We start from the raw sequence: 27690 nt of genomic DNA, 5'->3' as shown, positions 1-27690 counted from the left end.
ACCTTAATCAGCAATGTGATGAAATAAAATGATGAGAGATAGGTGATGATAGAAAGGTGATGATAATTAGGTAAATAGATGGTGATGAATATGTGATGTAGGATGAAAGGAGATACCATAACCTTAACCAGCAATGTGGCGATGTAGTCATCTACCAGAGTATAGATGGCGACCACTGACTATTCTAGACCTCCAATGGAAACACCAGCAGGCCCATAACTTGTAGGTGATGAATTACGATTTCAGGCGATATTGTAACTACGTATTCATGCGATGATACTCTAACCCCTTACTATGAATTACGAGTTCAGACGATGTTGTAACTACATATTCATGGGATGTCACAAATTTCGCATGCCAAACCAATGATTATAATTCACATCAGTGTGAATGGTTCATTTTTTAGTAAAACCAAAATCAGATTGGAAATTTTGATTTTTTATTTTGAAAAATGTTAAACCATTGGTTTTTTATTTCGGTTTTGGTTTTTTGTTTTTTTTTTTTAAATATATTTTCAGGGTTTTTTTTTCATAGATTTCTTCATCAACAAATGTTGTTATAATTTAACAAAAATAAATAATTTGCTAAAACATAATACAAGAGGAAGTTTGTTCACATTTAATCATTGAACTTTTTAGAGGGAAACGAACTTTCGATTTTGTTCATATTTAGTCACTAAACTTTTTTTCGTTATCTATTTGCCATTAAACTATTGAAACTGTTCACATTTTACCCTGCCGGTCATAAGGGTAAAATATGAACAGTTTCAATAATTCAATGGCAAATAGATAACGAAAAAAAGTTTATTGTCTAAATGTGACAAAAATCGAAAGTTCGTTACCCTTTCAAGTCATTATCCCACAAAAAACATATATGAAATACATAAATATTGGGGATGAATCATGAAATATAAATTAATATGAGTTAAAAAACAATAAGAAAAAACTAAAATCAAAGCAAATTGTGTTTTTTTAATCAAAATGAAGTTAATTTTGATGGTTCTATACATAATATTACATACATGAAAGTCATATATTCATTTTTCCTATATATATATATATATATATATATATATATATATATATATATATATATATATATATATATATATATATGCCAAATCGACTAAAAATTGTACTTGAACTAAAACAAAATTGAAGAATGATATAAAACATTTGGTTACTGCGCTAATTACTCTTTGGAATATGAAGATTCCATAGCATGACTTTGGAGCACCCATCATGTGGGACCCCCTTTAACTTTGTTTCCTCTTCAAGGACCTCTTCTTTAACAAACTTTATAGAATTCTGCAAATTGAAAAACAAAGTACAAATTAGTAAGAGTTAACAAAGAGGAATCCATAAAATAATCATGTAACCTATTTTGTATAGAAAACATTTATTATCTTTATCAAAAGGTTACTAATATATGTTGGCGAGATAAATATGAACATACAAATTGTTACAATGGTCACTCCACAGTACTCCCACCCTCTTTGCTAAAAGATATTGGGACCATTGCCACATATATTATTTGCCATTGTAATAGCATAAGCTACATGTTGATACAAAATGTAGCTTCGGCAGGAGCTGTTTGTGCACTTTCTCTTTTTTAGTAGGGGGTAAAATGTAAATTAGTGGGACCTGATAGAGTACCAGTAGTCGAGTACCTGAGATGTGTGTTGGGCAGATGAAAGCCGGCCCCATCTTTCCGGGTCCCACAGAATCGAACTGTTAAATCCAACGGTTGAGATGTGAACAGGTGATCTGGTCGCATCATCTGCTGAATTGTTCAAACTTTTCAAATGCCACCCTATAACTTCTGAAGAATCACAAACTGGTCCCTCAATTCTCACCCTTTGCCTATTTGCCGACAAAAACGCCATTGGCCATGTCCCAAAAACCCTACATCCAACATTCAATCATCAATTAATTCAACATATGCCAAATCACAAACAACCACAATTAATTTACTAAAGAAACAAAAGGAATGTCCTAATAGAAAAAATATGAATAAAAACTAGGATCAATGTAATAAGATCTGGACCAGGATAATACTGTTTTGATAACATGTATAAGACTATGATATCAAGAGAGGGGAAATAATTAACTTACTCAATGGCCCGAATCTCCTCGAAGAAGCTTAGATCATAAACATTGTAGAGTGAAGCAAAATGAACAATTCCACTTAACCTATGATATTCAATGTGTTTAAGCGCAACGTTTCTTTGATGATCCATTTCCACTTCCACATCCGTAAAATTCTCCTTAAACACCAAATGTCTATACATCACATTAGTTTTTCTCAAAATATCTGATACTTCATCGGATTCAGACTGTGATTCCACAACTACCCACAACAGTGGTGGTGGGACCAACGCCAACGTGTTTGCCATTTTCCTCAAAAACACTCCTCGAAGCTCATCTTTATCGCTTGTTGGAGTAACAATAATCACAAGCCTTCGGGGAGTCAAAGTTACCGTTTCGTCCTTCTCTTTAGTCAAAATTACCTTTTTACCCTCCTCTTCAATTGAACCCATATTAGGCCTTTGGTGCACTTTCATTGATAAAGATTCATCCAACATGCTCCTATCAAAATTCCCACTTTCTTGTTCGGGAACTCGGTCAAGGATTTTTTCTGGTGGTGGAGAGATCTCCTGTGAACCGTTGGATGGAATAACATTATTAGTAAGAGAGAAAGAAGACTTGTTTGTAGGGGCAAAGCCAGTGAAGAATCCCACGATGAAACATAACAAGAAATGGACTGTGGCTTTCTTCCATAAGTGGACTTTCTTCTTTGGTCTTTCTGATGATCCCATGTAAATATAGGGAAAAAAAAAAAAGAGGAAGAATCGAGAGTTTTAGTGGGATAGAAAGGGGTAAAGGTTGGATGATGATAAAAATGGAATATGTAGGGTGGATTTATATGTTTCTGGAGTTGACAGGGATTAAATAGTAGCTTTCTTTCAAAGAATTAGATGGAGCAGTTGATTTATGATTGCTACAGGTGAACTCCATTGCTAGTTGTTTGAATGTCCTTTTATTCGACTAAAAAACTGTGTGTAAATTTGTATGTATGTATGTATGTATGTATATGCGCACTGCATAGAGAGAGAGAGAGAGAGAGAGAGAGAGAGAGAGAGAGAGAGAGAGAGAGAGAGAGAGAGAGAGAGAGAGAGAGAGAGAGAGAGAGATGTTTTAAATTTTGCAATATTCGTTTAGATTTCTTATTATTATGTTAAACTTTTTCAGCTTTCTATTTACATTATTTAGAATAAAATTTAGTCTCGATTTATCGGCCATTTGTCTTCATAATTATAACTGATATGATTATAGAATTTATGTATACAATTGTTTAACAAAAAATAAAATGTTAAAAGCCATACAAATAAAATAATTAGTGGATAATCAATGTTAAATCCTACTTTCTCTTAAAAGTCATTTTAAATAAATATGATATAATAATAACGCTCGAAGTTTTTAACATATAGTTACATGATCTTTAACCGAGGTACTAGAAGAAGATATATAATGTTACTTATTTTTATGTTAAGTGGAATATGAGAGCATTGCTTCACAAAGTCATCCCTTGGAGTAGAAGAAAGATTTGCTACCAAATGGTTGTTGAGGTTTACAAATCATCACCTAAAGTTGGTGTGAAGTTTAGGTAATCCCAAATTTTAATATCACGTATTTTTATTTAATTGAAGGGCTAATTACAAATTAACTATGTATTCATTTTGTTTATTTGTATATTGTAATGTCGTGCGTATATTCTTTTTATTACATAAAAAGTAACTTTTGAAGGTCTTGGTCACTATTGAAAAATATATATGACCCGCTATTAAAGAACAGATAAACGAATTCTTTAATAATCGTGTTATATTACGTGTCTATGATGAGGTTGCTCATTAGTTATAAATATTAAATTTGTAAGTCAACCAGCTACAAATGCATCAAACATATCATATATGAACCATATGTTTTATTCGTCATTATTTAGGGTAATCATCGCTTTTGTTTACCATAGATGCGTTTGTATATAATCAAACATCAATGAACGGATTTAATTTGCACAATGGTCTTTTTATGATTCAGATTATTCATTAATATAAAACATATATCAATATAGCAATGTTTCTTTTGAAGACTTGACCAATATATTATTATTGATAACTTACTAAGTTATTAGATAGAAAAACATATAATATATTACTATTAAAACAATAGCGATTTGGTTGAATTTGCTTGGTGGTTTATGAAATAATTGAATACGAAATTAAAAATAACTTACATGGCTATTATTGGCATGCTTTCAAAACGTCAACCAAAGGGCGTTGATCTTTATTAACATACTTTACATTTTTGCTAGTCCTGTATTCGTGAAAAAAAAATGAATTGATAAGTCAAAAGATGCATAAACAGTGCAAATGGTTTAAATATCGTTGGGAGAAAATTTTGTTGGTTAATTTCGTTAACAGTTTTTGACAGTTAGTTGTTGATTGAAAAATTACTTATTTTCAGATAAGTTTTAACTGCAGTTAAATGTCATATCTGTTGTTACCAATATTACTAGTGATGAAATTTACATCCATCTTTTTCTTTACATCACTAGTAATATTAGTTATCCAATGCATCCCTACCGGAAGAAGAGCTGTACGGTAAAAGATGGCGGGAACTTTTGGCGCCATATCACATACCTATTTTTGGCGGGCTATTTCATCCCTTATAAACCCAAACCAAGTCGCCGTTATCGTCTTCCTTTATCAAAGCAAGGAATGTACTGTTCTTAGGATTTGAAAGTCTTATCATTTATTTATCCTCTAAAAATTTCAGGACAAAAATCATTGAAGATGTGCATTGATATTTGATAGTTTCAAGAACGTTATTTGAAGTTAAATCACACAAGGAAGCTAACATAATATATGATATTATATGGTCCACTCTTGCCTTTATAGTTGGGACTAAAACTCCTTAAAGATATTGATATAATCCACTGGCTTTGTCTTTTTAGTGGGACTAAAATTCCTTAACGATGGTGTTTGATTACATCCTCAGCTCTATTTCATTGTTTGTATAAGATAATAATAAATAAAATAATCATCTCAAATAATAGTACAACTTATGTATTTTATTGTAAAAAATAACGACCATAAATCCAATTCTTCTCTTTTATAAAAACAACGCCTATAAATTAGTTTTTTTAAAACCATATTGAAGATTATCCCAAGATTTGCAAACATGATATTTTTTGTATAAAACACTTTGATTTTATGATTTGATTAATGTTTTATCGAAATAAACCTTATAATATAGTTTTTTGATATCTTAAATACCATTTTTAATATTACTAATATACAAAACATATGTATTATCTACATCAAAATATAAATTTTGTTTTGTTTATGTTTATTTTCTGTACCTTTTAATATTAAGATTCTCACATATTCCAACAACCATATCAGATTGGTCATCCAACCCAAAAAGCACAAAGATTTTACATCTTTATATCCAACCCAAAAAGAACCAAGGTAAGAATATAATAAATACTTTATAAAAGACATTAATAAAAAAAATAGACAGAAAAGTTAAAAGTGCTCTGCAACTCTATGCAAAATCCAATTGGTAATGAATCAACTAAAAAACAAAATATTCTGTTTAAAGTTTTAGTTATCCGTTTTAAATGTGTTATATAACTGCAAAAGTTAAATATTAAAAAGCATAAAACACCAAAAAGCCAAATATGACTCAACTCAACCAATCATATTCCAATCCAAAACCAAAATTGTCTTCAACAAAAACAAACAAAATAAAGACGCCACCGCCTATCCAGCACCCAAGTACGAACACGAAACCGCAACAACACCACCATCACCACCGCCAACCAAACACACAAACCGACACACGACACCAAACGAAAATTAAAAAACGAAAAACAAACCTTCCCCTTCCCCACCAAAATTCATTTCTTCTTCGCAGCAGCCTTGGTGATCTTAGCACCAGTAGGATCCTTCTTATCGACACTCTTGATAACACCAACAGCCACCGTCTGCCTCATATCCCTCACAGCAAACCTCCCCAACGGCGGATACTCAGAAAACGTCTCCACCACCATAGGCTTAGTCGGCATCATCTTCACCATTCCAGCATCACCATTCTTCAAAAACTTCGGCTCCTTCTCAATCTCCTTCCCAGACCTTCTATCAATCTTTGTCAAAATCTCAGCAAACTTCACAGCGATATGAGACGTGTGGCAATCCAACACCGGAGCATACCCGTTTCCAATCTGACCCGGGTGGTTCATGATAATCACCTGAGAAGTGAAACTCGCAGCACCTTTAGCAGGATCATCTTTAGAATTCGAAGCGACATACCCACGCTTGATATCCTTCACAGCAACATTCTTCACATTGAATCCAACATTGTCACCTGGTAGAGCTTCCAACAAAGCTTCATGATGCATTTCAACGGACTTGACTTCAGTTGTTAGACCGGTTGGGCCAAAAGTGACGACCATTCCGGGTTTGATGATACCGGTTTCGACCCGCCCGACTGGAACAGTTCCAATTCCACCGATTTTGTAAACGTCTTGAAGTGGGAGACGAAGTGGTTTGTCTGTGGGACGTTTTGGCTCGTTGATTTGGTCAAGAGCTTCGAGGAGAGTTGGACCTTTGTACCAATCGAGATTTGTTGACCTTTCAATCATGTTGTCACCTTCGAATCCAGAGATTGGGACGAATGGGATTTTGTCAGGGTTGTAACCGACTTTCTTGAGGTAGGTTGAGACTTCCTTCATGATTTCATCGTATCTGGCTTTTGAGTATTTCGGGGTGGTGGCGTCCATTTTGTTGCAGCAACAGATCATTTGTTTGACACCGAGAGTGAAAGCGAGGAGAGCGTGTTCACGGGTTTGACCATCTTTGGAGATACCAGCTTCGAAGCCACCGGTGGTGGAGTCGATGATGAGGACGGCGCAGTCGGCTTGGGAGGTTCCGGTGATCATGTTCTTGATGAAATCACGATGGCCGGGAGCGTCGATGACTGTGCAGTAGTACTTGTTGGTCTCGAATTTCCAGAGAGCGATATCGATGGTGATACCACGTTCACGCTCGGCTTTCAGTTTGTCGAGCACCCAGGCGTATTTGAATGAACGTTTGTTCATCTCAGCAGCTTCTTTCTCGAACCTCTCGATCACACGCTTGTCGATTCCACCAAGCTTGTAGATCAGGTGACCGGTGGTGGTTGATTTCCCAGAGTCGACATGGCCGATGACGACGATGTTAATGTGAACCTTTTCCTTACCCATGGTTTAACAGCTGCAATTGATCAAAACGAATACAACTCAAAGTCAATAACACGTCTATGAAGATAAATCACATTCAATAACACGTCTCCGAAGATTTTAACAAATTAAACAAACAAACACGATCTGCATGAATAATAGCTGCTAATTTTCACGAAAACTATGAAAAATTTCGCAATAATTAGGGCTTAAAACGTTAGAAGCTCAACACATTGTCTAGATTCATGTAGCAGATGAACAGATTTTAAAAATTTTGACGAGAAACGTTTATTTGAACAGAAATTTGTGAGCACGAACAACTACAGAAAATGTATTATAACAGTAAACTTCTAAGATAAAAAGAAAAATGAGAAAACAGAACTTGTATAAAGCATAATCCGCTTAAAAAATCCAAAACAGACAATGTAGGTCCGAATCACGAACATCGTCACAAACTCATATAATCACGTCATTAAGAACAAAGCAGTGTTCAATTTCAACAACACTACTTCTATCATAACGATAAACAAAATCGAAAGAAAAATCGTACATATCTTGAAGCAATTCTAAATTCGACAATCAAGCGATCAGTAAACAGTTACAAACATTCAAACTCAGAATTCAGCGACTATTACAGATCAAAAAGGAAGAGATCTAACCTTTGAGAAACAGTGAATTCCTCTTCGATCAAAGAAATTTGAAGAACGGCGAAAAGACGAAGACTAAATAGAGAATATAGAACAGAGAGAGCATATAGGGGTTTATATACCGAAGGTTAAGACAGCCATACGCACCCTAAATTCTCTCCCATTTAGGGTTTTTCCGTGACCGTCCGATGTTAATATGATCCAACGGTGAATGTAGGTTCTGTTCGTTCTCAAAGTGCCACGTCAAATATTTCCAACCTTTTCCGACACCTGGTATCAAAATTAGGAATTGACCGCTCATTTAATGCATGCTTGGCTCTAAATGTCTCGACATTTTCTAAAGAAAATTATAATTTCGGTCCCTTCTTTATACTCACAGTTACGAATTTCGTCCAAATGTTACAATCTCCATTGAAGAAACTTTTTAGTATATCACAATAAATAACCAAGTTACCTTTCTATTAGGGGGTGTTTGGGATATCTTTTGAGATGGTAAAATGATTTTTGGAAAAAATAACAGAGAAAAAATGTTTGGGAAAGCTCCTTAAAAGCTTCTTTTAGATTTTTTAAAGAAAGAAAACTGACTTTTTGGAAAAGTCAGGAAACGTGACTTTTTGGAACTTTTTCCAAAAGTTCTTTTGCCCTCTGAAAAGATACCCCACACACCCCTTAGGTCCACTTAAACAAGTGTTCCCTGATTTATACCATATGGATTCCTATAAGAAATGTATCGTTGCAGATAGGATTTATGATGCAAGATTTATGTGGTCTTGGATCTGCAATCCGAACAGTAACCTCATGAACCAACTCATACGAATATAGGTCCCATCCAACTAAAATACAACCAAGATTCATGGATGTGTGAGTTGGCATCAGATGGTCGTTAAATAGCGGAGGTTCCGAGGCATCATATTGATAAAAATCTCAACTTCACACATGGAATTGATTGATTAGATAAAGAAGGTTCCGCTGAAGGTTGAATGTTTTATCTAGAGGGCTTTAACATATCGTATCCCTACTGTTGTGTGCCTATCTAAACGAGGTGTAAATATTGATTCCACGATGTGTGGATTTTGCAACACGGAAGAGGAGACACTAACCATGTGTTATGGGATTATCAATTTGCTAAAGAGACTTGGGCTCGTGTGTTTAAATGGTGTGGAATATCGGTGATTCAATGTACAAATTGTAAGGAGTTGTGAATGAAATCTCAAAGAGGGTACATGTAAGAATAAGAAGAAAATTCTCCTGGGCATGTGCTACGACTCGATTTAGGGCATTTGGATGGCTCGTAACGGGAGTTTTTAACAAAAATAAAATATCTCCCCAAAAGGTGACTTGCTTCAATCCATGGTGTCCGTCCGGTTTAAACATAAGGGTAAAAATGGTAATGTTTGTTGGAATGATTGGTGTTCATGTCCGCTTTTGTGTCTGTAATGTTTCTGTATTGTTGTTTAGCATGTGTATTTTTACCCTCTTGTATTGGTTGGTTCGACTCTCTCTAGCTCCTTGCTTGTCGAGGTCCTCTGTTTTTTAATTAATCATTTGTCGGTTCCAAATAAAATTAAGAAATTTGCAAATCTAGCAATTTTTGTTAATGACATTTTAGAAAAATTGCCAAAAATTAGGCAACTAAGCAAAATAGCTAACCAAATCGTAGATGGATATGGGGTTAAATCGCAGATGGAAGTCCATCTGCAATGTAGAGGTCACTAATGCACGAACTATGCATAAAAGGCTTGTATATTTATAGCTAGACTTTCACTGCGATTTTGACCAAGTTTATTTGCGATTTTGACCAATGCTAGTATTGATACTTTTTTTTTTTTTTTTTTTTTGGGGGGGGGGGGGGGGGGGGGGGGGAACCCTCATTTTTTCATCTCCCAAGTTCGAAAACACTCTCAGGTTCCCAACTTCAAAGAACGAAACAAAAATTCTAAAGAGAACCAATACAAAATTTCTAAAGAAATAACTAATACATTAAATATTTTTTGTTCTTTTTATATAAAATACACTCATTACAAATTCACAGTCAATCTTATCAATTTCATAGTCAAACATAAGTTTTTTTTAATAAAAAAATCATAAAATAACATATGAAAAGAGAGCAAATCACAGATAGAAACAATTCATCTTTGATTTGGTAGAGAGAAATATAAACATTGCCCATTTATAAAATCGTTAAATAGCAGATGGAATGACTTAATTAGAATATTTCTCTAGTTTTTATGAATTATAAATTATTCATTAAAAAATGGGCTTACATGTATATATAGTTATAACCTTTTTTTTTTGTAAAATTTAAAAGGTGTCTACGCATGGTGAAATTTCAATAGTATATTTAGATTTGTTTTTTTATTAAAATATATTATTGTTTATAGGGTTATTGACATAAAAGTTTTTATGTAAACCATACAAATCACAAAAAAAATAAAAAAATAATAATAAATAAATAAAAAATAAACTTTTAAAATCAACCCATTTCATAAATTGTTTACAAGTCACAGTTTTCAAAACATTTTTCCAACATCAGAGTCTCCCAAAACCATAAGTTATAGAGATAAGGATATGTATGGTTACGCATTCATCTTCCCTTGATCATCTGAAGTACCTAAAACCACAAATAAAACACGTAAGCCAAAGCTTAGTGAGTTTCACAAAAGTAACAACACATAAGCATATAACATATACAATAACAACATGTATTGGGTCCACATCAGACCGGATTACCCCTGAGCCCACATCATAAGTTTGGCTTGCCCTCTGGGCCCACAACTTATGTCTGGCCTGCTTCCTGACTAAATCAGTCTTCAAACTGAAATACCCTTAAGCCCTCATTACAAGTCTGACATACCACCCGGTCCTTAGCTCGTATCTGAAATGCTCTTGAGCCCTGAGCATTCAGTATGAGTATGGCATTGCCTTCCCGACCCTCAGCTCACATCAAGAATGCTCCAGGGTTTGTTGGCTACCACACAAAGCAATGCGACCTCAAGCACCAAGAACTATAACCCATATAAGGGTGATCAAAATGAAGACATAATTTTCATTAAATAAAGGCAACCCTTAAAATTAGGGGTTGAAGTCTGGGATAGTACGCCCGACATACCACACATACGCCCAACATACTAGCTGGCCTTCCGCAATCATACACACTGCATGAGTACGTTGCCCGTACTCATATGTGTGTCATGCATATGACTAATTCTGCATGCCTTTTTCTTTAAGGGACTAAATGTGCTATTTTTGATAAAGATGCAAGAGATAAAAAAAAATATTATTTCGGGATGTTACTATTCTCCCCCATTAGAATCAGACTTTTCCCTCGAAGTCATCCTCACGAAATAACTCCATATATTGATCACATATCTTGGACTCGGGTTCCCACGTCTACCTCGAACCTCTCTAGTGCTGCCACTAAAGCCTGACCATGTTGACAACCTTGTTCCTCAAGGTTTTCAATTTCAGAACCAAAATAGATACAGGATTTTCCACATAATTCTGGTGATCGTCAACTTAAATGTCCTCCAAAGGGACCACAGATGTCACATCAACTATACAATTCCTTAGCTGGGAAACACGGAAGGTATCATGAATCTTTATCAGCTCCTCCGGTAGCTCCAACCGGTGGGCCACCTTGCCCACACCGGCCAAAACTCGGAAAGGGCCAATGAACCTGAGGCCCGGTTTGCCCTGCTTCCTAAAGCAGATAACACCCTTTTAGGGTGACACCTTCAGGAGCACTAGATCTCCCACCTGAAACTCTAGCTTAGAGCGTCGTTGATTCGCAAAACTCTTCTGGCGGCTCTACGTTCTCAGCAATCTCTGTCGAACCTGGTGTATAAGCTCAATCGTCTTAAGCACAACCTCCTTGCTCCATATGATCCTCTATGCCACCTCGTCTCAATAAATAGGAGTCCGACATCTCCGACCATAAAAGAGCTCGAATTGGGGCATATCAATACTGACATGATGTTTGTTGTTATAGAAAACTCAACCAACGGAAGATAGGAGTCCCAATTCCCACCAAAATCAATAACACAAGCAAGCAACATATCCTCGAGCATCTGAATCGTCCGCTTGCTCTTCCCATCCGTATGCAGATGGTATACGGTACTGAAGTGTAGTCGGGTACCCAACTCCTTATGAAATCTCTTCCAAAACCTGGAAGTAAAGCATACATTCCATTCAGACAAAATAGATGTCGGCACCTCATGCTGAGCTACCACCTCTCGAATGTAAATCTCAGCCAACTTCTCTACACAACAGTTCTCACTGATGGCTAGGAAGTGAACACTTCGTTAAACGATCCACTATCACCCTGATAGTGTCAACACCCCTCACAGTCCTCCGTAACTTTATAATGAAATCTATATTAATCTGCTCCCGCTTCCATAGGGGACCTCTAGAGGATGCAACTTTCCATGAGGGCGTTGGTGCTCAGTCTTGACCTTCCGGCAGGTCAAACATCACTATACAAACCATGCCACATCTCTCTTCATACATGACCACCAATAATTATGCTTCAAGTCGAGATACATCTTGGTGGCCCTAGGTTGATGAAAAATATTGATTTGTGGGCCTCCTCCATCAAAATCCGTCGGTCCACCCACATACAATACCCATACCCGCCCATGAAGAGTCAAAAGAGTCCTCGGTTGTCAATGTCAAAGGCTGAAATCTGACCGATCACCCGCTCACTTGTCCGATTTTCCTCTTTTATGGCCTCCGACTGTGCTTCTTAAATGATCTCTAAGAATGGAGTCATCACGGTCATCTTCATGCACATATCTTGAATCGGGGCACTTGTCGCCCTCTAGCTCAAGGAACCGGCCACCACATTGGCCTTGCCCGGATGATACAATGATCTCACATTCATAGTCTTTCACTACGTCCAACCACCTCCTTTGTCTCATATCAAAGTTAGGCTGATCCATAAGATATCTCAGACTCTTATGGTATGTGTACATGGTACACTAAACACCATACAGATAGTGACGCCAAATCTTGATGGCGAAAACCACTGACCCCTGCTCTAAATCATGCGTGAGATACTTCGCTTCATGAGGCTTCAGCTACCTCGAAGCGTATGCTTTCACATGTCATCTTTGCATCAACACAACACCCAATCCTACAATGGATGCATCACAGTAGACCACAAAGTCCTCAACTCCCTTAGGGAGGGCAAGTGTTGGTGTCTCACACAATCTTTGGCAAAGAGTCTTAAATGATGCATGCTGCTCAGGCCCCCAACTGAAAGCAACATCCTTCCTTGTCAACCTGGCGAGATGAACAACAATCTTGGAAAAGTCTCTGATGAATGTCCGATAATAACCTGCCAATCCGAGGAAGCTTCGAATCTCAAATGGAGATCTCGACACTTCCCACTGCATCACCGCCTCTACCTTGGCTGGATCGACTAAGATACTATTATAATGGTGTCCCAAAAACTGAACATCGTGCAACCAGAAGTCACACTTGGAGAACTTGGTTAACATTCACCTAAGTTAGACAATGAAATGTAGAGCTACAATGTATTTTACATCAAATATAAATCAGAATTATAAACATAAAAGAATGATATTACAATCACCTAAGTTAGATACAATAGACGTTCTTCAAACATCAAAACACATAAGATCTACTTATTTCTTCTTAGTTGCGTTGTGAATATCCCAAAATCAAATTTTTTATCATCTTAAATAAATAAAAAGGAAAAAAAATGTTGAAATCAGTATATCTCAACCTTTAATGCATCAAAACTTCACAATCTTATTCTTAAGATAGTAAAAGGAGATGACTCAAGGAAAAAAATAAGAAAAACTTACAAATGAGAGTGCTCCTTCCTTTTATGCATCATAAAATTGGGAGAGTACCGATTTGGTTCGTTTGGGGTATTCAAAATTTGGTTCTTCTATGCATTTAGTTAATAACATTAATCCATAAAGATAAAGGGAAATAAACGGTGACGGTAAATCGGTGGTGGTGGCGATTACAACCTAGAGACCGCACCAAAATCTCAGTTTAACCCGTAATCGATGGTGATTAACAAACCAAATAATCAAACTTAGAATATTTTTGAAATCGATTGGTGATAACTTCTTTGTATTTGAGGGTTTGAACAAATATTCCAAGTTAGACTCATCAAGAACTAAACAATAAAAGAAGAAGAAATTTAAATCCATAGGAAGAGCATAATAATCCCAGACACCACCATCTTTGTTAAGAAAAAATCTAGAAAACATCTATCTTTGTTATCAAAAATTCTAGAAAACCTGCCATTAAGGTTATAAAGCTTCAGCCTTGTAGAAAAAACATGATTTCACATTCTCATTGTAAAGCTATCATTGATTTCAGAAGAAAGGTAGAGAGAAATCGAAGTTTTCATCTTATGAAGGATTTGGGAATATTTTAAATTGGTTTCCAAAACTAAGAATGCGAAATCAAAGGTCATAGAGGCATGATTTTGGGAATAAACATATGAGAAGATAGAGTTTCGGGGTATTTTGAGAATTTAATTTTGGAAAAATGATCGGGAAAATGAATTGAGGATGCAACGAGGAGATGCCATGTGGTCTACAAATACTCTTTTCTTAGGCCAGACGGAATGGAAGCGGGAAGCTTCCTGCTCGGCGGAACACTGCACCGTCGGTGCGAAATGGGTGAACCGGTGAGGGAACCCCTTGCAGCATTCTCTCTCCCTCGTCGATTGGTGGAATTTTTTTTTTAACTATCCCTTTTTTAACGGTATTTTTTTTACCAACGGCTATATGCATTAAAACTCTTTTTTTTACCCTTTAAAACATCTATAAATACTCATAACTATTTACCATCAATCAACATTCAAACAAACCCTCTACAACCTTTATTTTCTTCAAAAAAAAAAAAAAGAATCTCGACAATCAAACCCCGACTTTCAATCGAAGGAAAAAAAAAACTAATGTTTCGAGTTATGCATCCCTACTCGAAACATTTTTGCTATTGATTCATCATCACAAGGAGTTTATCGTCCTCAACTCGATGCTCCCATTCAACCTCCACTACAATTTCAATACCAAAATGTTAGACAATATTACCCGGTCTAAGTTCCAAATGTTACTCTGCAAATGTTATCAAACTTTGTTGTTTTTCTCGATCAACATTCGCCAAATCAACCTCAAATTCAAATCAACCCCAAACCCAAACCCAAACTCAAAGCCAAACCTAACAACAATTCCAACTTACCGATGAGTTGGATGATTCGGAAGAAGAAAAGATGGTTCCTGAAATTCAACCCACACCACCCCACAATGGCATAAAGGAAAAAAAAAAAAAAAAAACAAGCGCGCGAGGGTGTCGCACAATCAGGAAGACAAAAGCTGACAACATGGCTTCAACAAGAAGAGATAGTTTTGGTAAAAGCTTAGGTTGACATTTTTGAGGATTCGATTCATGGAAATACACAACCGGGAAAGCATTTTTGGTTACGCATTTTTAGAATGGTTTCGGGAGGAGCTAGAAAAAGCTGACGACTACTGTACAAAACACCAACTGAATTCGAAGTTTTGAGAAATAGCAAAGGGGGTTTCAAAAATAAACGGGTTGTACAACAACCTAAAAACCTAACGAAAAAGCGACCAATGCGACAAACAAATACTTCAAGAAGCTTTGCAATTTTACCTTAAGGAAGTCGGAAAACCATTCAAGTGGCATGATTGTTGGAAATTATTGGTTTGATGTTCTAGATGGAAAAAATACGAGCAATATCTTATTTTTGGAGTCCAACAATCAAAGCGAACGAAAACAGGCTCTAGTGGTTACACAACTTCCTCGGATGCTCAGGTCGGTCTAGATTTAAATCAGGATGACGAACTCGAGCTAGAAGAAATTGTCCGACCGATGGGTAGGGACAAAACAAAAAGAAAGGGAAAAAAGACTTCTTCGGGTGCATCAGATTTTAGCATGAATATTGACGAAATGCGGAAAATAACAACGTCGTCTGATCGATACAATCTTAATTTCTCTGAACATTTGACGTTCGACAAAGAAAAAGAAGAAGCAAGGAAGAAGGAACGGACAGAGACACAACAATTGAGGATATGAAGTTTTTGATGGAAAACACCGACCATCTCTCTAGACCAGCTCTCGAGCTCGAGCTTGTGATGAAGAAGAGGAAAAAAATTGTGAAAAAATATTTTCTGTAGGTTGTTGTTGGTTTGTTGATTTTTTTATGTGTTTTTTTTTTTAATTTTCAACTTTTTTAAAATTTATGTTTATTGTATTTTTTTTATTTTAACTAATGAAATGCATATTCTTTTTTGTTGTTTTTAATTTAAAAATTAAATCATAAAAAATAAATTAATTATATTAAGAAAAAACAAAATAGTGAAGAAAATTTCCTACCAATTCTTTGGTTTTAGGTGAAGGAAAGAAAAAAGATGATTAATAATGATAGGGTTCTTAAGAATGTTTGACCTTCCATAAAAATGTGTTCCTTTCTAAGGAGTACAATTTTTTTAGTGGATTAAATTGTAATTTAGGATTTAAAGGACGTGTGAAGAAGCTAAATGAATAGCAAAAATAATCATAATTTATAGATAAAAATTATAGATTTATAGATAAAAAATTAGATAAATAAAAAACAGTGAATATCTTGGAAAATTTATATATTTTAATGACATAACTATAGTAATAGTTTTTGAATGTTACTTGATTTGTCCCCAAAAAGATGGTGATATGCGAAAGATATTGACATGGCCGTGGAGTCGATTGACCCCGCCATTGCAATAGAGAACGCCATATATAGATTTTGATTCCACATCGCTCAACAATTTATCAGTTCAAGCTTTGCCATCGACTCTTCGCTTTCAAATTGGATCATAGCATAGCATGTCCATGGCAACGCTCGCTAATCGTGCTTGCAGACCAATTGCTCTTTCCAACTTCAGAACAGATCAGTCAAGCAATGACCACATTAGTTCGTTGTGTAAACAAAAACTTTTCAAAGCTGCAATGGATGGGTTTGATTTTTTACGTGAAAGAACCAACTTTCAAGTAAAGCCCAGCACCTACGCCCATCTCTTTTCTGCATGCTCGTCTCTGAGATCGCTTGAAGAAGGCAGAAGAGTTCATGAACATATTCTAGCATCGAATTATCATCCAGATATGATTCTCTGTAATCACATTCTCAACATGTATGGAAAATGCGGATCATTAGAGGATGCTCGCAAGGTGTTCGACAAAATGCCTGAGAGAAATGTAGTCTCTTGGACTTCAATGATTGCTGGGTACTCACAAACTGGTCAAGAAAACGAAGCAATTAAGATGTATTGTGAAATGCGGTTGTCAGGCATTATGCCTGATCAGTTTACATTTGCAAGCATAATAAGAGCTTCATCAGGTATGAATAGCATCAAGTTAGGAAGACAACTGCATGCAAATGTCATTAAGTTATCATCAGGCTCTCACCTCATAGCCCAAAACGCTTTAATCACAATGTATACAAACTTTGGCAAAATTTCCGAGGCTTCACTTGTGTTTTCCAGTATAAGGACAAAAGATTTAATATCATGGAGCTCTATGATTTCTGGCTTTTCTCAGCTTGGTTATGAACAAGAATCTTTAGCCTGTTTCAAGAATATGTTCAGCTATGGAACATACAACCCAAACGAGTTCATTTTTGGTAGTATTCTCAGTGCATGTGGCAACCTTCTACACCCAGAATACGGAAAGCAAATACACGCAATGAGTATAAAACACATGCTCCAAAAAGACACTTTTGTTGGGTGTTCACTTAGTGACATGTATGCAAGATTTGGATTCTTGAATTCTGCAGAAACTGCATTTTGTCAGATTGAGAATCCCGATGTTGTTTCATGGAACACTATTATAGCTGGATTTGCTTATTCTGGATATGTAAATGAAGCTGTATTCTATTTCTCAAAGATGAGAAACATGGGATTCAAACCTGATGACATTACTCTTAGGTCTCTACTTTGTGCTTTCACAACCCCATCAACTCTACACCAAGGTAAACAATTGCATTCCTACGTCACTAAAACAGGGTTAGACATACACATTTCTGTATGTAATACTTTACTTTCAATGTATGCAAAGTGTTCGGATCTTGTTAATGCTTTTCAAATCTTTAATGACCTTGAAAACAACAAAGATTTGGTATCTTGGAACACTATACTTACCATTTGCATTCAGAATAAACAATCGGAAAAAGTTTTCAAACTTTTTCGATTACTGATTTTGTCTAATAATAACCCGGATCATGTTACTTTTGCTTCCTTACTCGTGGGTTGTCGGGAACTTGCATCTTTAAAAACAGGGGAACAAGTTCATTGCTTTATAATCAAAACTGGTTTTGAGGTTGATATATGCATGACAAATGGATTAATCGACATGTACACGAAATGTGGGTCCCTTTTAAACGGTCGAAAACTCTTTGATTACATGTGTTATCATGATGTTTTCTCATGGAGTAGTTTGATTCTTGGGTATGCTCAATTCGGATACGGAAAAGAAGCTCTTGATCTCTTCAAACGAATGAGAGATTCACGGGTCGACCCGAATGGTGTGACTTTTGTTGGTGTTTTAACCGCTTGTAGCCATGTGGGATTGATAAAAGAAGGATTGGAGTTATTCAATTCCATGGAAACAAAACACGCGATCATGCCAACTCGAGAACATTACGCGTGTGTGGTTGATTTGCTTGCTCGAGGTGGATTGATAAAAGAAGCGGAATCGTTTATTGATTGGATGCCATATGATCCGGATGTTGTGATGTGGAAGACTGTGTTGGCTGCGTGTAAGACGCATAATAATGTTGAGATTGGTGAAAGGGTTGTGGAGAAGATATTGAAGATTGATCCGGGGAATTATACGGGTTATGTGTTGCTTTGTGGGATATATGCGGGTTTAGGGAAGTGGAAAGAGGTTGGTGAGTTGAGAAGGTTGATGAAAGAGAAGGGTGTAGGTAAAGTTCCGGGGCAAAGTTGGATTGAAATTGAGGGACTAGTACATGTGTTTTGTGTAGAAGATGTTTTGCATAACGAAAGGGATAAAATATATGGAGTTTTAGAGGAATTGTGGTTACATATGAGTTCATTTGATAAGGTAGGGGGTGATATTGAGTTGAATGAAATTGAGCAAGTTGGAATAGACTTGAGAGAGAAACGAATGAATGCATAAAATCCAATCATGTGTCCTATTACAACCAAAATTGGGTTTGTGTTTGAAGTATTACAAGCATATTCTTAGGGGGGGTGGGGGATGCATAAAAGTAACACATGCTTAATTATAACTTATTCTTCTTCTTCTTCATCATGTGGTTTTGTGGACAAAAACTCTCTTTTTGGTCTATGTTTTTTCCACTTAAGCTTGGGTAAAGACAATATCCATTCGGGGACTTCACAACCACTTGCTTTCATCACATTCGCGATGTTTTTCAAGTATCGTATGTCCGCTTCTGTATAAAATGTAACCGCTTCCCCACTCCTACCCGCTCTCCCAGACCGACCTAATAAAATAACAAAATTAAAAATAATAATAATAACAAAATCTAAATTTCAAAAAAAAAAAAAAAACATTTAGAAAAATTATAAAATAACATTACCAATCCTATGAATATAGGCTGAAGAGGAATCCGGAAAATCATAGTTGACCACACAGTTGACCCCTTTGAAATCCATCCCACGTGCAATCACATCAGTCGCAATCAACACCCATGTCTTCCCAGCTCTAAAGTTATCAATCGCATTCTCTCTCTGAATTAAATTTCAAAAAGTAAAAATCATGAACAATTTCTAATGTTTTGTATTTTTGGAATTAAATTTTTTTACCTGTTCTTGAGACAGATCAGAATGTATAACATCCACTCTAATATCACCAAATCTCAATTCTTTATAAAGATCCTTCGCCCTTTCCTTGTTTTGCACAAAAACCAATACCGGTGGATTCAAGCTCTGCAAAGAAACAATAATATTTCATAAAATCAAAATCAATATTTCATTAATCCCAAATCAAATGATTATTTAATTATTTGTACCTCTTCAAAGGTTTGACGAAGAGCCATAAGCTTTCCTTCTTCACTCCCAACAAATACCAATTTTTGCTTTATTGATTCAGAGGCAGAGTTCCTTATATGGGTAAATAAATGTAAGTATACATACATTGCCTATATTGGTAAATAAATGTAAGTAAAAAATAAAATATTACTTTCTTCCAATAATTACACGAACAGCATCATGCATTATTGTACGTGCAAGTTCTTCAACTGTATCAGGTAAAGTAGCACTAAATAATGAACGAATAATTGAAGGATTTGAACATGCTTTCACAATTGCATCAACTGGTTTCAGTAAACCAAGGTCAAATAGCTTATCAGATTCATCCAAAACAAGGTACTCAACCCTGAAAAAACCAAAAAACAATATTAAACATTCTCTTTATCTTATGAAAAATGACAAGATTGCCCTTCCGTAAAACTAGAAGTGAAAAAACTAACCTGGATAAGTCAAGCTTCCTTTTGTTGACTGCAGATTTTAAGCGAAGTGGTGTAGAGATGAGTATGTCACAAGGAAGTTTTGAGAATTCACCAGTGTTAGCAAGCTGTTTTGTCATTAACCTTATGTAAAATTTCTTTCCTTTTGCTAATTTTTTACATTCTCTTGCTGTTTGAGAGGCTAGTTCTCGTGTAGGCAAAAGTATAACAGCACGAACACCATCTTTTGATGCATGCTGATAATGTAAAAAAAAAAAAAAAAGTCAGTGAAACAATTGTTTCAAATGTTTATAATCAATATCAAATGAATTGAAGTTACTTAAGTACCTTTAGTTTCATAAGCATAGGACAAACAAATGCTAATGTTTTTCCTGAACCAGTTGGAGCACACGCAAAACATTCCCTACCCTGATAAAAAGTTAAAAGAAGCTTCAGAATAAATGTTAAAATATAAAAAGTTTAATAACTTAGTGTTATAAAAAAAAGATCATACAGATAGGAGTAATGGAATGGCTTGCATTTGAATTGGTGTTGGTTCTTTGATTCCAAGTTCTGCTAAATTTCGCAAGATATACGGTTTGCATTTATACCTGTGAAGAACATAATTAAAAGTGAAATTTTCGTTCTATAAATAATTAAATAGTAGAAATGGATATGAAAGTACCTTGATCTCAACTCTGAAAAATCATGAAGAGGTGATGGGATGTTACTTCCAGATGTATGAATGTTATGCTGCTTACGGAAAATTGCATCCCTCTGAGTTTTAAAGAGTTTACAAAAGGAATAAGTTTGTATCAGATGTTTATATAATTGTCTCAGATCATATAGAATAAGATGATCAGAGAAAGAAAGAACCTCCATTTGTCTATATAGTTCCTTCTTTCCTTCAGATGCATTTTCAGATTCTTCATTCTCTTCGAGTACTGGCTCTGTTTTTGAGCTCTTGAAGACATTAAATCCTTCTACAGGGTCTAAAATCAATGCAACAAATCAAGCTATCAAAGTAAGAACATAAAGAAGCTTGGAAAATCTCTATACGCATTCAGGTGTACTTGTATATAACTAAACCCATATTCTAGAATTACCTGAAACCGATGACTTCCTCTTCCTCTTTTTAGCAGGCTTTGCTGCCACCTCCACCTCGGGACTTTTGTTTTCAGGCAATGTCCCTTCGGAATCATTGATTTCCTTCTTTTCCTGAACAGGAACACGGTGAAACAACAATCAGATATGTGCCAAAAGCAATCCACCTAATCAAAATAACTAGGAACTTGAATTTGATATCGACAACTTGAACATTTCTTATGACGATAAAGTAGCTCTAGAATCTTAGGTAAGCACTATTTTACCTTGAACCGAGCAAAATCACTGGAGAATCTCTTCCGGTTGAATGTGATTCCGGAGAAAAGAAAAGAAGGATCCTTATCTGTCATTCGTAAACCCTAAGAAATTTCACTTAATCAACTTCTCCACGCCACGATCAACAATTTCCCTTGAACAGATGAAGCGCCACAAAATTAGGGTTTAAAGGACAACAAACCATAAACCTCTGTTTGAGAAACCAGAAAATAGGTTTAACTTTTTTATTGCAGATATAGACCTAAACTATACGCTATTAGCAATATATACCCTTATAAGTAGATTATTCCAATGAATGCTCTTTGTTATTTTATTCTCAACTTTTTGGTCCTTATGATGTTTTAAAATCACATTGAAATATATTAAAGAAATTAGAATTTCCCCGCAATAAATTGAGTGAAACAAAATTCACATTTGTTTATTTTAATCCTGAATTTGAATACATATTAAGTTAAATCACCAAAATACTTTTATTATTTTTGTGTATTTTCTTTCTGATTTTATAACATAATAGTAGACTAGTAAAGTCAAAATTGAAGATCTTATCTATAACCATTTTATGTATCGTAAGATATTGAGAATGGAAGCTCCAATAAAAATAAATTAGTCTTCAAATTTGCTTCCAATTTATTGTTTGTGAAATATCTATTACAACATGATGTTGATTAATACTTCAACAGTGGTATAAACTTTAACTTTAAAGCAGCAATCATAAAATTTGTAGATGCAAATCATAACAATTAAGAAAAAACAAAAAAATCATATGATCATGTATAACTAAAGACACAAACTCACTAGGTAACATATGTGTAACGATTCTCTTTATAATTGAAAATGAATCGATGAAGTTGTGATGATATATGAAATATATGATACACCTCCATATTGAGTTAAATTGGCGAATTTTTAAAGGCTTGATGTTAAGTTGAATAGGCAATTTTTAAGTCATGCATGTGATTTATTTAGCCGAAATTATAGAATTCGTAGTGTTACAAGACTAAAGAATCGGCAATAGAATAACAAGATCAAGATCATTTTTCCCTTTAATGCTGTTAAAATCATAAGGTCTTAAAATTAAGATATGGATCTTAATAACCATGGTTGCTACTTAGTAGATTTTCTTGTTTATCAAGCTATCTTGCAACACTTCGCTAGTTTTTTATACAAATAACTAAACATAAATAACAAACAAACGACTATAATGTCAAAACTCTTTTTAGCAAGTTCCTCCTTCCGATTTCTAACATTCATCCGCCTACGTGACATCAACACAAAATCATCACTACCATTGACAACATACATATATTCAACATCCAACACTTAACCCATATCAAACCTTAATGTTACATGATCAATTTGTGGGACATTACAAACAAATTTCCTATATTATTCATCAACCCCATAATCCTCCCCAAAATATTTGTCAACTAACTGGTTAGCCATATTCCGAAGATCTTCATTTTCATGAAACTGAAACCTTTCCATGGCATCAATCCCATCCTCTCTTTCCACCAACTTTTGTCCCTCACCATTTGGCATCCCTCTTAACACCTACAAAAAAAAAAAGTCAAACCATTATTATTTTATGACAGTTTAAAAAGGTTAAAGTAAAAAAAATATATAAAAACACATAAATATCACAAGTTACCAGCTCTAGGAATTGAAGACCAAGTCTTGCAGCTTCAATATCAGCAGATCTAACCAAATCAATAAAACCACGAACACATCCACTTCTAACAAATGAAACCAAATGGTCAAATATCAAAGTTGACCTTCCGGAACCTTCCGCTGGTGCAACACAAAGGTTACCCACAACATACGCCGCTTCCTTTTTAATATCAAATGGCGCTGTTAACAAAAGCTCTACTAATAATGCCACCGCTTCACTTTTATATATCAATTGCTTGTGACCCACTGAACCCGCTGCTATATTTGATAACACCCATGCAGCTTCCTACAAATGTTAAACTTATATATATATATATATATATATATATATATATATATATATATATATATATATATATATATATATATATATATATATATATATATATATATATATATATATATATATATTGAGAGAGAGAGAGAGAGAGAGAGAGTATACCTTCTTTAAGACACGGTGCTCACTATTTAGACACTTGCTTAATGCCGATATGATATTATCTGCAAATTTTATAAAACGTTGTTTCATTCAACTTAATAAAGAAAGAAGGACTAAATTGAGAAAATAACAGAAAAATAAATAAATAAATAAAACTAGCCTGTGATTTGATGTCCAGGAACAAGAATGGCATTAGTTGTGTAAGCATCGCCTGCTATGAGATTACCTAAACTCCGAAGCACCTACATGTGTATATCACTATATAAATTCGAGAGTAATTTACACTTTTGGTCCCTGACTATAGCTGATTTTTGCAGTTTTAGTCTCTTTTGAGGTTCTTGTAGCGTTTTGGGTCCATGTTCCAAGTAAAATAATTATTTTTGGTACCTACTATGTATGTATAGTGAACTTTAGCAATTTTGGTCCCAAAAATATAGTCATTTTAATTGGAACAACGACAGAAAACATTATGAAAACTTCAAATAAGGACCAAAATAGCAAGGGAAAACTTTTTGGGACCAAAATTGAAAAAATCAGTTTTACTCGGGGACCAAAAATGTAATTTACTCTAAATTAAAATAGCAAATCGTATCTAAGTTGTTACCGGAATGAGCAATTGCAAGCTATTTGAAGAGGCCAATCTTTCAACAAGTAATTGAAGAAGATCAGTCTTCACAAGTATGGAAGTAGCAACAGTTGAAAGAGCCGAAAGATACACCACAACCCATGCTATTTCTGTCGCTAATTCATCGTCGCTAAAAATAATAAAAGAATAAATTAAAAGTTAAAACCATTTAATATTGAAAAATATATGACATATGGTGTAAAAAACTTACGATTTCCTCAAGTGTCTTAGTATAGCTTCAACTACTCCATCAACTTCTATGAGTTCTGTTGCAGCCTTTGGGTCTGGTCCCTACATCCACAAACATAACTCATCAAAGGAGAAATTGGAAAAAATAGCAAATGTCATTGTCCATGTAGGACATACACGTGTAATATATATTGCTGACGTGGAAGTACACATACCTTGATAAGATTTGATAATGCCCAAGCAGCAGTTCTAACTGTTGAACCTTTATTTGGCAACATCATTTTTGCAAGAGGAAGTAATGCCCCTTGAGAAATCAGAATTTGTCTCAGTTCTTCACCTTCTCCTGCAACATTTCCTAATGCCCATGCACACTGCTCTGCAACAGGCACTGAACTCTTTTCTGGATAACAATTACAAAATTACAATTATGCCATTGAAGTGATGAAAAAAAAAACAAGAAAGAATAAAAACTAAGTACTTATCAGTTATCACTAACCTCCAATATGAGCAATGAGTAAAGGTAATGCAGGCAATAAAGCTCTTGTTTCTTCAGGTTTTCCAGCAGCTATGTTTGTAAGACACCAAGCTGCTTCAAGCAACTGTATTATGGATCCAGAATGAACATTAAAACATATTAAAAAAAGGGTATGCTAAAAAGAAAGAAAGTCATTACCATTATTATTATTATTATTATTGTTTATTACCTGTTCATCATGGGATCCAAAAGAAAGACATTGTGCAAGTAAAGGTATAGCTCCAGATTTTATAGCAGTTTCAACAGGAGGAAACTCGGATTTAGACAATAAACGTCTTAACTCACGAAGAGCATTTACTTTCTTTTGAACTGCACCTTTTCCCCTGAGGATTATCAAAGAGAATGAAGGGGTATTTGATGTGGTGAAATTGAGGATTGTGGAAAGGGGATAACTTACTGGAAGGTGACTGCAAGGTTTAATTCTTGGACAGCTGAAGTTGTTTGAGACTCTAGAATTGATTGTTCTTCTTCTATCATCATGTCATTATCATCAATGGGGGCATCTGTATCGGTGCTAACTCCTGCTCTACATAGTCGTTTGGTTCTGAATAAAGCTTCTCTTCTTTCTTTACCAACTGAAACTGCATTTTGTTTTCTCTTTTGTGCAGCAGTGTTCCCAACTACAATGATGAAATAACATTTCAGTCTAAGTATCAAGTACATGTTATGTAGTTTGAAGAATAAGCTATCGGGTAATTAAAACGAATAGTTATTCTACATGTAGAATTTTTGATTTCGAGTCTAAAATTGGTGGATTGGTTAGTTGAATGTACAAATTAAACTATCAGTTTTAGGGTTATCCTCCAAATTCACTTCCCTTAAAACCCAAATGAAATCATATCGATTCAGTGCAGAGTAGATGTTATCGATTCAGTGCAGAGTAGATGTTAATCGAGGAAATATAAGGGGTTGAGTGTGAAACAGTTGTTTTATCATTCGAAAAAAGAGCGCATGAAGCTATAATCTACTTAATTTGTTCAATTAACATACTCAACAGCGATAACTCAAAACGAAAATCGACTAAAGATAACTCGAACAAACATGTGAAGAAAGACGTGAATTTGACATGTGAACTGTTCAGGGAAAGAGAAAGCAAACCATGATTCTTGATGGGGTCTCTTTTGGGTGTCGCTGCGTGTTCATCGGCCATTGTTTTGACTCCAAAAACGGAGCAAGTTCAGGTTTTTCAACGTGTTCTCAAGCAAAACCCTCTGCAGTAATGTTGAATACCAGACACAGATGGATCCAATGTGGGGTTTGTTCTTTCAAATCAGCAATTAGGGGGTAACCGTATACCTAATGTCAAATGTTGCTATAGCCTATAGGGGTGAAATCTTGAAATATTTTTTAATGATTGGGTCATAATTAACATAAACTATCATAATAACGGTAAAATATCAAACTCAAAATAACACAAAGACTTTTATTTTTTCATTATTAAGAATTATATAGTTTTTTAATTATTACGGATATAAATGTAAGTTTTTATTTAATTACTTTGCTGGTATTTGAAATACATAAGATACATATAAATGTATTTATGTATATATTATTAAAAAATATAATTGATGTTAATTTCAATGTTGGTTTTCTTTTCTAAAATGCTCTAAAATAGTAATGTATATTGTCCTATTAATTTCCACAAACGATACAAGTCTAATAGCTGATTTGTATAATTATAAAAAATACTCAATGTTACAAATATGACGGATCTAAAATATTGATAGTGTTATACAATTTATCTTAATATGATGACTGTTTGGACGGGTTCAATATGAGTCATCTAAATTGTAAGGGTTATGTCTTTTTATATTGTCTTACTAATCTTCATAGTGAAAATAACAACTATAATAGATACAATATCCTATGCATATCCGAATGAGGTAAATAAGGAATAAGATGTATGCATCTTAATCCAATGGTAGAGACTGTCAATTACCCGTTATAAGAAAAAGATAAAATAGATAGACTTATTTATAAGATCTTTTGTATCTTAAACTTCTAACAACAAAAAAGTAATTTTTTTTTACTAAAATATGTTTAATTCTAGACCTTAAAAATTGTGTCCTGTATGTGCATCTTATCTTAGTGTCTAATATTTTGTAGGACTAGTTAGGCTAAGGGGTATATCACAAAAAAATTCACTTACACATCTACACCACTTTCTTATGTGTAAGAATCATTCGTCATTTCCTTTTTAGCTGATGTGATCATTTTTTTATGTGTAAGAATCATCCGTCCTTTCCATTTAGCTTTATAGTCAGGATCAAATACACCTAGTTTCATTGTGCGTAAGAGTCCTCATCCATTCCTTTTAGCTTTATAGTTAGGATCAATTACACTTAGTTTCAATGTCCAACATTGTTATAAGTATATTTAATCTTTTCAAGTGGTTTATTATTATTATTATTATTATTATTATTATTATTATTATTATTATTATTATTATTATTAAGA

General features: G+C 34.7%; 5 protein-coding genes across 5 annotated transcripts; 1 reads left to right on the top strand and 4 right to left on the bottom strand.

Moving 5' to 3' along the window:
- Positions 1–1092: 1092 nt before the first annotated feature.
- Positions 1093–3010, bottom strand: IRX9 (Nucleotide-diphospho-sugar transferases superfamily protein). Its single transcript, XM_078983281.1, has 3 exons — positions 2115–3010; positions 1670–1904; positions 1093–1307 (listed from the first exon to the last, which is right to left on the bottom strand). The coding sequence occupies exons 1-3, from the start codon at positions 2816–2818 to the stop codon at positions 1188–1190; spliced, it is 1059 nt and encodes a 352-aa protein (XP_078839407.1). The 5' UTR covers positions 2819–3010; the 3' UTR covers positions 1093–1187.
- A 2733-nt stretch (positions 3011–5743) lies between these two features.
- On the bottom strand, positions 5744–8061 carry LOC145034764 (elongation factor 1-alpha 1). Its single transcript, XM_078983270.1, has 2 exons — positions 7941–8061; positions 5744–7315 (listed from the first exon to the last, which is right to left on the bottom strand). The coding sequence occupies exon 2, from the start codon at positions 7303–7305 to the stop codon at positions 5962–5964; it is 1344 nt and encodes a 447-aa protein (XP_078839396.1). The 5' UTR covers positions 7306–7315; positions 7941–8061; the 3' UTR covers positions 5744–5961.
- An 8560-nt stretch (positions 8062–16621) lies between these two features.
- On the top strand, positions 16622–19137 carry LOC145034746 (Tetratricopeptide repeat (TPR)-like superfamily protein). Its single transcript, XM_078983252.1, has one exon. The coding sequence runs from the start codon at positions 16797–16799 to the stop codon at positions 19104–19106; it is 2310 nt and encodes a 769-aa protein (XP_078839378.1). The 5' UTR covers positions 16622–16796; the 3' UTR covers positions 19107–19137.
- On the bottom strand, positions 19080–21988 carry LOC145034753 (P-loop containing nucleoside triphosphate hydrolases superfamily protein). Its single transcript, XM_078983261.1, has 12 exons — positions 21768–21988; positions 21504–21615; positions 21274–21389; positions 21083–21174; positions 20912–21008; positions 20746–20826; positions 20422–20654; positions 20133–20327; positions 19963–20053; positions 19757–19879; positions 19531–19681; positions 19080–19434 (listed from the first exon to the last, which is right to left on the bottom strand). Exons 1-12 carry the CDS (start codon positions 21849–21851, stop codon positions 19220–19222), a joined length of 1590 nt encoding a protein of 529 aa, XP_078839387.1. The 5' UTR covers positions 21852–21988; the 3' UTR covers positions 19080–19219.
- A 988-nt stretch (positions 21989–22976) lies between these two features.
- On the bottom strand, positions 22977–26538 carry LOC145034736 (importin subunit alpha-9-like). Its single transcript, XM_078983247.1, has 11 exons — positions 26332–26538; positions 25631–25853; positions 25403–25556; positions 25195–25297; positions 24914–25098; positions 24721–24800; positions 24489–24639; positions 24045–24126; positions 23888–23946; positions 23426–23731; positions 22977–23328 (listed from the first exon to the last, which is right to left on the bottom strand). The coding sequence occupies exons 1-11, from the start codon at positions 26381–26383 to the stop codon at positions 23164–23166; spliced, it is 1560 nt and encodes a 519-aa protein (XP_078839373.1). The 5' UTR covers positions 26384–26538; the 3' UTR covers positions 22977–23163.
- Between the last annotated feature and the right edge of the window lie 1152 nt (positions 26539–27690).

Source organism: Lactuca saligna, chromosome 1, assembly GCF_052625555.1.
Source record: "Lactuca saligna cultivar CGN05327 chromosome 1, ASM5262555v1, whole genome shotgun sequence".
Classification (NCBI taxonomy): domain Eukaryota; kingdom Viridiplantae; phylum Streptophyta; class Magnoliopsida; order Asterales; family Asteraceae; genus Lactuca; species Lactuca saligna.
This window is presented reverse-complemented; position numbering and strand designations above follow the sequence as displayed.

Excerpts from the sequence above, each read along its gene's own strand:
- IRX9 (XM_078983281.1), bottom strand. The coding sequence starts at position 2,818 with ATGGGATCATCAGAAAGACCAAAGAAGAAAGTCCACTTATGGAAGAAA. Across the intron at positions 1,905-2,114 it reads GAGGAGATTCGGGCCATTGA|GGTTTTTGGGACATGGCCAA; the intron begins GTAAGTTAATTA and ends TGTTGGATGTAG. Across the intron at positions 1,308-1,669 it reads CTGCCCAACACACATCTCAG|AATTCTATAAAGTTTGTTAA; the intron begins GTACTCGACTAC and ends TTCAATTTGCAG.
- LOC145034764 (XM_078983270.1), bottom strand. The coding sequence starts at position 7,305 with ATGGGTAAGGAAAAGGTTCACATTAACATCGTCGTCATCGGCCATGTC.
- LOC145034746 (XM_078983252.1), top strand. The coding sequence starts at position 16,797 with ATGTCCATGGCAACGCTCGCTAATCGTGCTTGCAGACCAATTGCTCTT.
- LOC145034753 (XM_078983261.1), bottom strand. The coding sequence starts at position 21,851 with ATGACAGATAAGGATCCTTCTTTTCTTTTCTCCGGAATCACATTCAAC. Across the intron at positions 21,009-21,082 it reads TTTTCAGAGTTGAGATCAAG|GTATAAATGCAAACCGTATA; the intron begins GTACTTTCATAT and ends TGTTCTTCACAG. Across the intron at positions 20,655-20,745 it reads CTATGCTTATGAAACTAAAG|CATGCATCAAAAGATGGTGT; the intron begins GTACTTAAGTAA and ends TTACATTATCAG.
- LOC145034736 (XM_078983247.1), bottom strand. The coding sequence starts at position 26,383 with ATGGCCGATGAACACGCAGCGACACCCAAAAGAGACCCCATCAAGAAT. Across the intron at positions 25,298-25,402 it reads TTGGATCCCATGATGAACAG|TTGCTTGAAGCAGCTTGGTG; the intron begins GTAATAAACAAT and ends TCCATAATACAG. Across the intron at positions 23,947-24,044 it reads TCCTGGACATCAAATCACAG|ATAATATCATATCGGCATTA; the intron begins GCTAGTTTTATT and ends TAAAATTTGCAG.